The sequence below is a fragment of the Equus asinus genome, chromosome 17 (genome assembly GCF_041296235.1).
Source record: "Equus asinus isolate D_3611 breed Donkey chromosome 17, EquAss-T2T_v2, whole genome shotgun sequence".
NCBI lineage: Eukaryota > Metazoa > Chordata > Mammalia > Perissodactyla > Equidae > Equus > Equus asinus.
The window spans coordinates 43,824,554-43,836,860 of NC_091806.1; the positions used below are offsets into that span (position 1 = coordinate 43,824,554).

The following is a 12,307-nucleotide window of genomic DNA, read 5'->3' on the forward strand; positions in this document are numbered from 1 at the left end:
AGAGTCAGAGGCCAACGCCTGCGTCTTGGTTCTCAGAAGCAGCGGAGGGGCTTAGGCTCGAGCTTGAGGAGGTTTGGAATTGAGAGGTAGAAGCACCTAGTTCAGGGTTGGCTTGTTAAAGACGGTGATGTCGGGACTGAATCCGTGTCCGCGGGGGTCTCGGGCACCGTGGTTCGGAGTGGGCGGAGAAGGGTAGCTCCCTCTGCGTCCAGACTCCGCCCCTCTCCGGGGAGGCTTTCCCGGATTGGCTGTCCTTCCCTGACGTCATGCGGCCCCGCCCCGGCGCGCGCCCAGCCGCGTGCCCACCCCCGGGCGGCTGCTGCAGCCTACACTACCTCGACCGCAGCCTGCCGCCCGCGGAGCCGGAGCCCGACCCCGAGCGGCGACGGGCTCGACGTGGGGCTCCTGGGCTGCGGCGGCGGGCAGGCGATGCTCCAGAGGCCTGAGCAGCCATGGAGGCCGAGGCAGGCGGCCTGGAGGAGCTGACGGACGAGGAGATGGCGGCACTGGGCAAGGAGGAGCTGGTGCGGCGCCTGCGGCGGGAGGAGGCGGCGCGCCTGGCGGCTCTGGTGCAGCGCGGCCGCCTCATGCAGGAGGTGAATCGGCAGCTGCAGGGTCACCTGGGCGAGATCCGCGAGCTCAAGCAGCTCAACCGGCGCCTACAGGCCGAGAACCGCGAGCTGCGCGACCTTTGCTGCTTCCTAGACTCGGAGCGCCAGCGCGGGCGGCGCGCCGCACGCCAGTGGCAGCTCTTCGGGACCCAAGCATCCCGGGCCGTGCGCGAGGACCTGGGCGGTTGTTGGCAGAAGCTGGCCGAGCTGGAGGGCCGCCAGGAGGAGCTGCTGCGGGAGAACCTGGCGCTTAAGGAGCTCTGCCTGGCGCTGGGCGAGGAGTGGGGCCCCCGCGGTGGCCCCGGCGGCGCGGGGGGCTCAGGCGCCGGGCCGACGCCCGAGCTCGCCTTGCCCCCCTGCGGACCCCGCGACCTGGGCGATGGAAGCTCCAGTACTGGCAGCGTGGGCAGTCCCGATCAGTTGCCCCTGGCCTGCTCCCCAGATGACTGAAGACACGGCTTCCTTCGTGCCGACGCCCGCCCGGAGTGCTTCCCAAGCGCCGGGATAGAGGTGGACCTCAGGACCTGGACGCCACCCTGGCTGCGCACGTGGGGCCTCTGGCATGGACTTAGAAACCCTAGCACTGAGGAGGGCCCCTCGCTCTCGCTGGCGGGGCAGCAGGGGGACTGAAAGGCTGGAGCGGAGGGACTTGCTGGGGGCTGGGTGGGGGCTAATAAACTGGGACGGAAGCAGAGCCTGTGGCTTGGGCAGCGTCTGTTTGAGACTCGCCAGGGTTGGGACGAGGGCGAGGACATTGAGACGGGGTTCCATTCCTATCCAGAGGGACTGCAGAACTAAGGTGGCTGACTCTCCCGTTACCCCAAGTCTGGGGTGGGATGTGGGACCATAGTAAGCCACTGACTTCCTCCGTCTGGCCCAGGGACAGGCCGTGATCCGGCCCCTGAAGTGGCTCCAGCTCCCTTCCCGGCTCCTTCCTGTCCAAGACAATGGGGCAGGAAGCAGGTGTTGGGGGCCTAGAACCCACTAGCCGCCTCCCCTGAGGCTGGAAGGGACATAACAGCGCCCTCCAGTGGCACACGCAGGAGCACTGTGGGCCCCCACCAGGAGGAGGATGTTAAGCCTCTTGGCTTGCACCCCACAGCACTCTCTTCCTTCTCTTAGTGCTAGCGATGAGGCAGAGCAGATGTAGCCTCGTTTGTCAGATAAGACAGTCCAGGTCCAAAAATATCAAAGAATTTGTCTAAGGTCATGCCGTGAGTTGGTGAAGCTGAGACCAGAGCCTAGAGCTTCTGGCTCCAAATGTTCTCCCTTTAGCCTCTGGGTCCAATAAGACCAGGCCAGAGCTTCAAGCCTTTTATTCTGTTTTGGCAGGTTTGTATAAAAATACTCTCTTTAGGAAAATAAATAGCAGCTGCCCTCGCTGTGAAGGCTTCATTCCCTGGAGCTAAAAGCTTCTCAGAGCTGGGGGCTGCCAGTCAGCTCATCACAGAAGCCTCTGGCACCCTCCTGAGCTGTGCCATTCAGGAGGGCCGGCAGGATGCCCTGGTTCAGTCACCTGGTGCTGCTGGCAGTGGGGCTGGGGGAGTTAGTGTTCTAGGCTGGCAGAGTATCACTTTCTGTCAGAGTTGGGTGGATCATAGGAAGAGGGTGATGAAAACTCTAGGGGTAGTTTGGAGGGGGTTAGGGCTCCAGAGGACCTCTAGGGATCTGCAAAGTCCTTTGGGGCTGCCAGGAGTTCTCTAGCACAAATGGGAAATATTTTGTCTCTGATTCTGTGCAAATTGTTCAAGAGAGGCCAGCTCTAGAGAAACAGCAGGCAGCTTCACTGGCCCCAGGCTGGCTCTACCAGGAAGCAAAATATGCTCAGTCTCACCTGGAGGAACGGAGGAGAACCTGCTGAGGCTGGGCACGGGATATGGTCCAGGCCAGCTGGACCAATGTGGGCTGGATATGTTGGCTAGGGTGGCACCAGCAGGGAGTGGGGCTGGGGTGCCTCATAAGGCCAGGAGGGTGGGGGAGCCAAGCGGGTCAGAGGACGGGTCTCCACTGCTGCTGCTGCTCTTGCGATGGGCTGAGGCACAGGGCTCAGGGGTGCTGGGGTAGGTGAAGACCAGACTGGGGGTGAAAGGAGTCAGGGAGGGTGTAGTCATGAGCGTGGGGGTGTGCAATGCTTCAGGTTCAAGCACAGGCCCCGGGGAAAGGGAGATACAAGGCACAGGGCAAGAGGGGGCTGGTGGGCTGCTGGTGCCGCTTGTGCCGCCAGTGTCACTCTCCTTGGCCCCTTCTGGGATTTTGCAGATGGGGCGGTGGGCTTCCAGCACCAGTTCCAGGCGCTCCTTCTGCTTCTGCAGCTCCTCAATCTCTCGCTGCAGCCCGGATTTCTCATCCTCCAGTTTGTCAGTCTCCTGCAGAGGGTTAGGAGAGGAGTCAAGAAGATGAGGGCAGGGGGCCTGCCCTGTGGTCAAGTGGTTAAGTTCCCGAGCTCCGCTTCAGCGGCCCAGGGTTTGGTCGGTTGGAATCCTGGGCGGGGATATGGCACCGCTCATGGAACCATGCTGAGGCGGCATCCCACATGCCACATCTGGAGGGACCCACAACTAAAGATACACAACTATGTACCGAGCGGCTTTGGGGAGAAAAAGGAAAAAATAAAATCTTAAAAAAAAAAAGAAGATGAGGCCTGAATACTGCGTAGCCTCCCGCGATGGTGGTGATTCAAGGGGGGGTGGAGGGGAAAGGGGAGGGCCAGGGAGTCTCCAGCAAGTCTGGACTACAACTCCCATGAGCCCCTGGGAGAAAATGGGCATGACTCCCATCAGTCCTAGGGGTATCTCAGAAGGAGATGGTCTGCCGAAGCTTAAGCTCAGCTCTGCTGTGCTCGGAGTAGGACGCGCTGCAACTAATTTTTAATCGCTTTTTTCTTGTCCTTTTCTCTGAAGGACTGCCCCTCCACCGGGGAGCTGGGGAGAGGGGACTTCATATACCGGCGCCCCCTGGAGCCCCGCGGCTCATGGGAGCCGGGATCCCCCCACTGAGGTTCGGTGGGTCGGACCCTGGGAACCCTCCGCAGTGGCCGGTGCTCACCGCCTGCAGGAAGTCGGTCAGTTCCTTCCTCCGGTTCCTGCACTTGGCCGCCGCCAGCTTGTTCCGCTCGCGCCTCACTCGACGGCGCTCCTCCTCCTCCGGGCTGATCTGGGGGTAGAGGGAGCAGTGAGGTGGACCCAGAGCCACTGGCTGCCCGACACTCGCCTCCTGCGCTGGCCCAGTGGCAAGACCCTGGCAAGGGGCATGGCAGCGCGAGGGCGCCCTCAGCCTGCGGTTTAGGGACCACCGCACCCCGACCGGCTCCCCGCACTCACGCTTTAGTAAGCTTGGATTAGTCAGCTCTTCCCCGCACCCAGCTTTTGCCTCCTATGATTCCTCCCTCGGAATGCCCACCCCTACGCCACAAACCTTAACCCTCCTCATCTCCCAGGACTCAACTAAGATGCCCCAGCCTCTGGTAAGCTTTCTCTCGTTCCCCAGCAAGAAGTGGCCTTTCTTCCTCTGAGCCTCTGGGACTTGGCCACTCTTTTCCAAGGACCCTCACTCATTCTTTTCAATCTCTTGATAACCTAGTCTCCTCTTTCCCAGGGACTGTAAGCACTAGAAGGGGCCAATGAGTGCTGCTGAGTATGTCGTTATTTATCAGGAACGTATTATGTGCCAGCTCAGCGCTTTACATAGATTCTTAACCCAACTGTCCATGTAAGGAACTGAAGCCCAGGGAGGATGAATAACTCGTTTATGGCCCCAGAGCAGAAATTAAAATCCACTCACTCTATTCAACCCTGAGTGAGAGACCAGCTGATGGAGACCGCCTCCCCCACAAGGACCTGGCTCACAGCTCGCAGCCCCTGTCTAGGAGTACCCAGGAACAAAAGACCACCCTCAGGACAGGGCTGAAGGAAGGAAGTCCAGGAGCCTGCCTCTGCGGCTCGCACCACGGTCCCCTTCCAGTTGGTCACAAAGGCCAGTCATTCTGTTTGTGGGAACACTTCCCCTGGCTGATGGCACAGTTTCCCCAGGACCCCAACCTCCCTCCCCATCCCCCACCCTGCTGTCAGAGTGAGCTCTTTACTATGCACACCTCACCCAGTCCCATATACCAAAAAGCCCCAGGGAGAGGAAAGAGGAGGCACTCCCTTAAAGACGGTATCTCCCATGTATTTATTTTGGTAAGGCTTTATTAGCAGTGCGCGGGTGGGAATGCTGGTTGCGGAGGCATGAGTTTCAGCTCACTCTACTTCAAGCCTTCTCTTAGCTCCCGGTGAGACACTGTGGCTTGCTGGTTAGGATCTGACTTTAGAATTGGACAGACCTGTCTCATTACTCACTACCTGTGTGATCTTGGGCAAATGACTACCTCTCTGTGCCTTCATTTCCTTGGCTGTAAAATGGGGAGAACCAGAGTACATTCCCCAGAGGGTTTTTGTGAGGATTAAATGATATGGGGAAACTGAGACCTAGAGAGCAGCCGAAGGGAAGTCTCTCCTTTCTGTTCTCCCCAGCTACTCAGACAGCATAAGCCCACCGTCTCCATACATGTCAGACCCTCTACTCTCCACACACCTTTTCACATGTACACCTTACACGTTCTCACCTCCACCTCCATTCTTCCTCCTGGTATCCCCTCCACCAGACTGCCGTTTCCTTCCTCTCTATCTATGCAAATCCTACCCATCCTTCTAGGCTAATATGCCTCCACCTCCAGGAAGCTTTCCCTGATCCAGAAGTGACCTCTTTGCCCCTGCATCTCCCCAGGGGCTCCAATCACTTTCTTCCTTGGCCAGCAGTCACAGTGGCCGCACTTTACCCCTCCTCCCCGAAGCCTGTGTTCTCCTTTTGGGCAACAGCTTCTCCTCCGCACCCCTGTGGGCATCAGAATCAGCCACATCTCTGCTCCCTACCTGTTCAGAGGGCCGGCGTCGCACCCCTGGAGGTGGCCCCAGGGCCCGAATGACTCCTGGCCGGGGCTGTGGGGGGCTGTACTGGGGGTATGCCAGAGGCCTGGGGTAGCTGCTGGGTCCCAGGAAGTGAGGCTGCACCATCCACTGGAGCTCCTGGCTGCCGCTCACAGCGTTGATACTTGGCACGAGGTGGAACTTCTGAGGGATAAGAAATGGAGGGCCAAGGATGAGGTCTGTGTGGATGGAGGGGCTTCCAGTGAACAGAAGCCACACCGCCGTCCACCCTCAAGGCAAATGCTGGTTCTGAGAGACCAAAAAGAGCCCCGTTGGGCAGTCAGAGAGCCTGACTGGGTGACAAATCCCTGCTCATGAGCTGTGTGACTTTGGGCAGGTCACATAACCTCTCTGTGTCTCCATTTCCCCATCAGAGCTAATACTTATAGAATGTGAATTCCAGGCACTGTCCTAACCACTTTACAAATACTGACTCATATAATTTGCACAACAGTATCATCATTTTCAGACAGGAAAACAGTTGTCCATGGACACATAGCCAGTAAGTGGAAAGCGGGGTTTGCGCCACAAGCAGCCAGGCTCTTACCCACTCCGGCACCCTTCTGAGTCCCATCTGCGCAAAGAGGAGCATTACAGCTCCCAACCCCGAGGGTGGCTGTGAGAATCAGGTGAGAGAATGTGTGTGACAGAGCCAGGTAAGTGGCAGATGCCCTATGCACAGGGGCTGTGGTGGGCAAGAGCCATTGCTCTGGGTTCAAGCTATCCCTATTCTCATTTTAGCTCAGCCACTTACTGGCTGTGACTTTGGGCATTATTTAACATCAGCGTGCCTCAGTTTCCTCGTTTTTAATATGATCATAGATGAGGATCACATCACTTCGTTGATACTAAAAAGTACCCTTGGGTAGCTCTGAAATCATAGGTTAATTGGCAACTTGAAAAAGATTTAGTGGTACAAAATAAAGGTGGGTTTTTCAATCGATGAGGTCTTAGATTCCGGGAAATTCAGTAAATGAGGTGGAAACCTCCCAGCGCGATGTCTGGCTGCCCTGCTTGCGCTCCCGGGATTACCTGCCCCTGGGTTCGAGCCCTGGGGCTGGGCCCTGGGTGTGGGCGCCCAGTCCTCCGGGAAGCGCCTCACAAGCCCAGGCGAGTCCAGACAGCGGTGTCCCGGGCACAGCGCTGTGGGCCCAGTGGCCCAGTGACCCCAGTTCCGGGCCCGAGGAACCGCCGGCGGCATCTCCCACTCCCGAGGTTGTCGGGCCCGGGCCGCTCCGGGCCAGGAAGGGAGGGGCGCTCCGGGTGAGTCAGCCACCGTGACTCGGCCGCCGTGACTCGGCGGAACGGACGCCGCTCCTAGCGACACGTGCTCGCGGCCCCTCCGCAGGAAATGGGCACCTGCAGCCTCCCGGGTACCCCCAGCCGGCAGCGGGCGCCGTTCGATGCCGAGAGTCGGGGAAACGCGGGAGTTGCCCGCTGCATGTCCCCGCGCACGTCCCCGCACCTCGCGGTCTCTATTGGCTCCATCCCGTCAAGGATCAAGAACCAGTCCCCCGGAGCCCACCAGGCTCCACTGCGCCGAGAAGGGGATACGGACTTGGCGATAGGGTAGAGAGGGACAGACACACAGACAGACATCCAGATGATCACAGACAGCGCCGAGGATTCCCAGTTAGTCGGGGCCAGCCTGCCGAGGATCCCGCCTCCCTCCTGCGTGGGGACTTCTCGGCCGCAGCTCAGACTCAGGTCCCGGGAATTTAGTCCGAGATGGATCAGACCCGAGATGGATGTTAGAGCTAGGATGAATCCCGAACTAAGGGGCCCCCTTCTGACGCAGATGGGACAAAACGATTAGCGGTGGCAGGAGGAAAGAAAGAAGGTAACAGAAACAGAGGGACAGTAGACAGCACACAGTGAGGGACAAGGGGGCGAGGGAGAGACGGGACGTTCGCAGATCCTTGTTCTGCCCGCCGCGCGCCCTGGGCTGTGGGGGGAAAGTGCCCCCGGAAAGCGGAGAATCGGCAGGATCTCCCGCCACAGCCCCCACACCCGATCCCTACTCCGGTTCCCGGCCCAGTCTCGGAGCGTGCCGCGGGGGACGACAGCGTGCCAGGCGCTGTCCACTCGCGCACCCCAGGCTTCGGATCTCTCTCACCTGCTGGCCTGTCCCCGGGGGCTGCGCTGGGCCGCCGTACGCACCGCCGGCCCCGGAGCTCGGTCCGGGTTCCCCGAAGTCTCGGTACATGCCCTGGGCTGGCTGCTTCGTGGGGTCCGCGTCGGCGGCTTCGGTTCTGACTCACTCGCTCCTTGCGGAGTCTTTTCTTTTTATGAATGAAAAGTTCTCGGGCTGAACCACTTCGATTTGGGGGGTGGCGCGGGCGTTTCGCAGTGGCGCCGGTCACCTCGGGGCTCCACCTCTCCAGACGCGCCGCCTTTCGACAGTCCGCCCCGAACTGTTCGACGCCTCCTACAGTCCTTTTGCGGCCTTTTCGTGGGGGGAGAGGGACGGATTTGGCGTCCGCCAGCGGCAGGCGGGCCTGCCCCCTCTGACGTATCTGCCCATACATGGTGCAATTTCCTCGCCGCGCCCAGGTGGAGCCGAGGATTCCCCTGCGTCTTTACGCACCTGTGAGCCGCTGGCCGCCCCGCCCGGTCTCGCTCTGTCCGGTCCCGCCCAGCCGCCGACTGCAGACTGCGAGCCGGCAGCCCCGCTCCCGGCCAGCACCCTGGAGCCCTCTCACCGCCTGGTCTGGCCTCAGTTTCTGCATCCGTCAAATGGGACGAAATAATCACGTAGCCACCCTGCCGCACGTGGGAAGTTGGAGTGAAGAATGTGAAAGGGGTCTGGAAACTGTAAAGTGGATCATAAATGTGATTGATATTACTATTATTATTTACTGGGTGCTTATTTCATGCCAGGAACGGTGCTACTGCCATCCAGGGTGAGGCCCTTCCGCTGGCATTAGGATTCAGATATTCTAAAAAGTGAATAAATGATGCCAGGGTTACAAAAATGGTGGTATATTTTAAATGTTTACAACGAACAAGTTAGTGCTTTGAGGTGCGCGCAAATACCACTCAATGTAATCGTGCTGCTCACAGGATAATTTGAGGAGCCATAACGAGTTTTAATTCAGAGCCTGGATAAGCAGTGAGCGCCTGCAGTGGGACACACTTGTCCTGTGGTCTGATAAATGCCATCGTCTTTAAATACTGTCACTGCCCTTCGGGGACTATATGGTCACCAGCTTTGTTTGGAGATTATGTCAAAGGTCTGTGTGACTGTGAGGCCAGGGCCAAAGGTCAACAACCAAAGGCCAAGAAGCCCGGAAGGTAGGTGCTATCATCATCCTTATTTTACAGATGGGGAAACTGAGGCTGAGAGGTGTTGAAATGCAGGCCACCTTGGCTCTGGGCTTCCAGTCCCAGAGCTACCATTTCTGTCTCTGTCGCCTGGGCGGGTCACCTTCTCTCTGAGTCCCAGGCTCAATGGGAATAATTGAGCCGCCCGCTGACCTCATGGGGCTGCATGGAATGAGGTCACAAATGTGAAAGTGCTTTGTAAGCTGTAAAGTGCTGTGCACTCAGAGGTGGTTACAGCCCCATGCCTCTCCCTTGCCTTTGTTCTCCTTAATGCTTGTCTTTCTCTAAAAAGGAAAGAAACCAACAGCAGTTTACCAGAATGAGAAATAGAGGGGAGGGTGTGTGTGGGAGAGAGATTTCTGGTGACAGTGTGACATGTGGAAAATAACGTGTGTGCTGGAATCAGACAACTCTGGGTTCTGGGTTTGAATTCTGGCTAGGCTGCTCACCAGCTGTGTGACCTAGATGAAGCAGAAAATCTCCTGGAGCCTCTGTTTTCTCATCTGCAAAATGGAGACATAATGTTAACAACATCTCAGGGTTGTTGGGGAACAGAAATAAGATCATCGCACATGCTTAGCACAGCATGTAATAAGAACTTGACAAAGAGAAAATAAATACACATGTTAATAAAAAGCCTCAAGGGTGGGGGCCCTTGCGGCTCTGGTCACATGCTAAGGCCCTCATGTAGTACACACGCACACAAGCATGCACACACACACACTAACTGGTATGTGAACTCTGGCTGAGCCTAAGCTGGATAGGTCAGAGGGACACAGGGGACCAGGTGGTGGCACATGTGAGGCCTGACATAGGTCAGCCTTGACTGCATCATCTGCCTGTTCCAGAAACACAACCCTGCCCAACTCCCTGGGCAGTGACTGAGCGGGGGCTCAGGTCTCAGTGTGTGTGTGTGTGTGTGTGATTACAAGACTCTGAAAGTCCCTTCCCACTCTAACCGTCGCTGGAGCCACAAGGAGGTCCTTTCAGAGGCAGCACATTCCAAGCTCCTCAGTCACTGACTCCCGCCTCGTGGCTACAGAAACGTTCCTGGCCCCTGACCTCACCGGCTCCCGCCCTGGGAGGCCAGGAGACCACAGCGATTGCTTGCGGGAGTCTGGGGGCCCGGATGTCTGAGAGACCCTGGCTCTGTCGCTTGGCAGCTGTGTGAGCCTAGCTCAGTCACTTTCCCTTTCTGAGCCCTAGAGAATCCCCACCTCCTGGGGCTGCAGGGAGGCAAAAGGAGGCCATAGAAGAGTGTGCTTGGCACCCAGTAGGTGCTGTCAGTGCCCCCAGAGCGTTGGAGGTGATGTTTACATTTTTCAGTTCCCATTCACTTTTTAATTGAAGTTGACATATTTTTAAAATTGAAGTGAAATTCACATAACATGCAATTAACCATTTTAAAGCATACACTTCTGTGGAATTTTGTGCATTCATGATGTGTGCAACCACCACTTCTCTCTGGTTTTAAAACTTTTTTATCATCCCAGAAGAACACCCCATACCCATTAAGTAATCACTCCCAGCTCTTCCCTCCTCCTTTCCCCTGATAACCGCTAATCTGCTTTCTGTCTCTATGGACTCGCCTCTTCTGGGCGTTTCATAGAAATGGAATCAGCATTACGTGATTTTTTGTGTCTGGTTTCTTTCACTTAGCACAATGTTTTCCAGGCTCATCCACGTTGTAGCAGGTATCAATGCTTTGTTGCTTTTTAGAGCTGAATAATGTTCAATTATATGTATACACCACAATTCAATTATTTATCCGTGAGTTGATGGGGTTTGTGATGTTTCCACTTTTTGGCTATTGTGAATAATGCTGCTATGGACATTTGTGAACAAGTTTTTGTGTGGACATGTGTTTCCATTTTTCTTGTGTATATACCTAAGAGTAGAATGTCTAGGTCACATGGTAACTCTGTTTGACCTTGTGAGGAACTGCCAGGCTGTTTTATAAAGTATTGTACCATTTTACATTCCTGCCAGCGGCGTATGAGTGTATGAGGGTTCTGATTTCTTCACATCTTCGCCAGCACATTATTTTCCATTTTTAATTTTAATTTTATTTTTTTGAGGAAGATTAGTCCTGAGCTGATGTCTGCCGCCAGTCCTCCTCTTTTTGCTGAGGAAGACTGCACCCGGGATCCCATCCGGCAAACCCCAGGTCACAGAAGCAGAACATGCGAATTTAACCGCTGCACCACTGGGCCGGCCTCTATTTTCCATTTTTCAAATGAAAGACATCCTGGGTGTGAAGTGGTATCTCATTGTGTTTTGATTTGCATTTCCTTAATAACCGATCATGTTCCTAATGATCAATGAACATCTTTTCATATGCTTGTTGGCCATTTATATATATATGGTTTTTTTTTTGACAATTGTCTGGTCAAGTCCTTTACCCATTTGTCATTGGGCTGTTTGGTTTTTGTTGTTGTTGTTGAATTATATGAGTTCTGTATATATTCTGGATCCCAAACTGTTATCAGATATATAATTTGCAGATGTTTTCTCCTTCTGTAGGTTATAATGTCCTTTGATGCACAAAGTTTTTAAAAATTTTTACGAAGTCCAATTTATCTATTTTTTCTTTTGTTGCTCATGCTTCCAGTGTCAAATGTAAGAATGCACTGCCAAATTCAAAGTCGTGAACATTTACCCCTGTGTTTTCTTCTAATAGTTTTATCAGTGTCATTCTTATATTTAGGTTATTGACTAAACTGAAGTTTAATGTACATACAATAAAATGCATTCATCCAGAATGTTCGGCTCAATGACTGTTTACATGTGTGTAAACCCATGCTCCAGCCTCCCGCCCGGATCAAGACAGGGGACATTTCCAGCAGCTCAGAAGCCTCCTTGCGCCCCCTCCCAGTCACTACTCCCTACCCATAGGTAGCCACTGTTCTGACTTCTGGCATCAAAGATCCGTCTGGCCTGTTCTTGAACTTCATGTAAATGGGACTATGCGACCATGTAATTTGTACTCTTTTGGGTCTGGCTTCTTTTACTCAACATGTCTGAGGAATTTGTCTGCATTGTTGGGTGAAGCAGTAACTTGGTCTTTCCTATGGCTGAGTAGCATTCCATTGCATGAATATTCCACAGTCACTGGCTCCATTCTCCTGCTGGTGACACCGGGGACTCTTCCAGTTTGGGGCTATTCTGAATAGGGCTTAGTGAGCATTCATTTCTCTGGGCTGTGTGCCCAGGGATGGAATCGTTGGGCCATGGGGTACACACAGGTTTAGCTTTAATTCATTCTCTCCAATAGTCCTCCAAAGTGGTTGTGGCACTTCGCATCCTACCAGCAATGGGTGAGAGTTCCGATCACCCCACACCCGGAGGTGACCTTTTGGTTCACATCCACAAGCCTTTCTTTCCCTTGGTCCTGGCCCCATCTCTCTC

General features: G+C 55.3%; 2 protein-coding genes across 2 annotated transcripts; one reads left to right on the forward strand and one right to left on the reverse strand.

Annotated features, from left to right (window-relative positions):
• Positions 1-452: 452 nt before the first annotated feature.
• On the forward strand, positions 453-3,281 carry CCDC85B (coiled-coil domain containing 85B). The gene has a single exon (XM_070488194.1). The coding sequence runs from the start codon at positions 453-455 to the stop codon at positions 1,059-1,061; it is 609 nt and encodes a 202-aa protein (XP_070344295.1). The 3' UTR covers positions 1,062-3,281.
• Positions 2,567-7,986, reverse strand: FOSL1 (FOS like 1, AP-1 transcription factor subunit). The gene is made up of 4 exons (XM_014844808.3): positions 7,692-7,986; positions 5,522-5,719; positions 3,657-3,764; positions 2,567-2,977 (listed from the first exon to the last, which is right to left on the reverse strand). Exons 1-4 carry the CDS (start codon positions 7,779-7,781, stop codon positions 2,567-2,569), a joined length of 807 nt encoding a protein of 268 aa, XP_014700294.1. The 5' UTR covers positions 7,782-7,986.
• Positions 7,987-12,307: the final 4,321 nt, after the last annotated feature.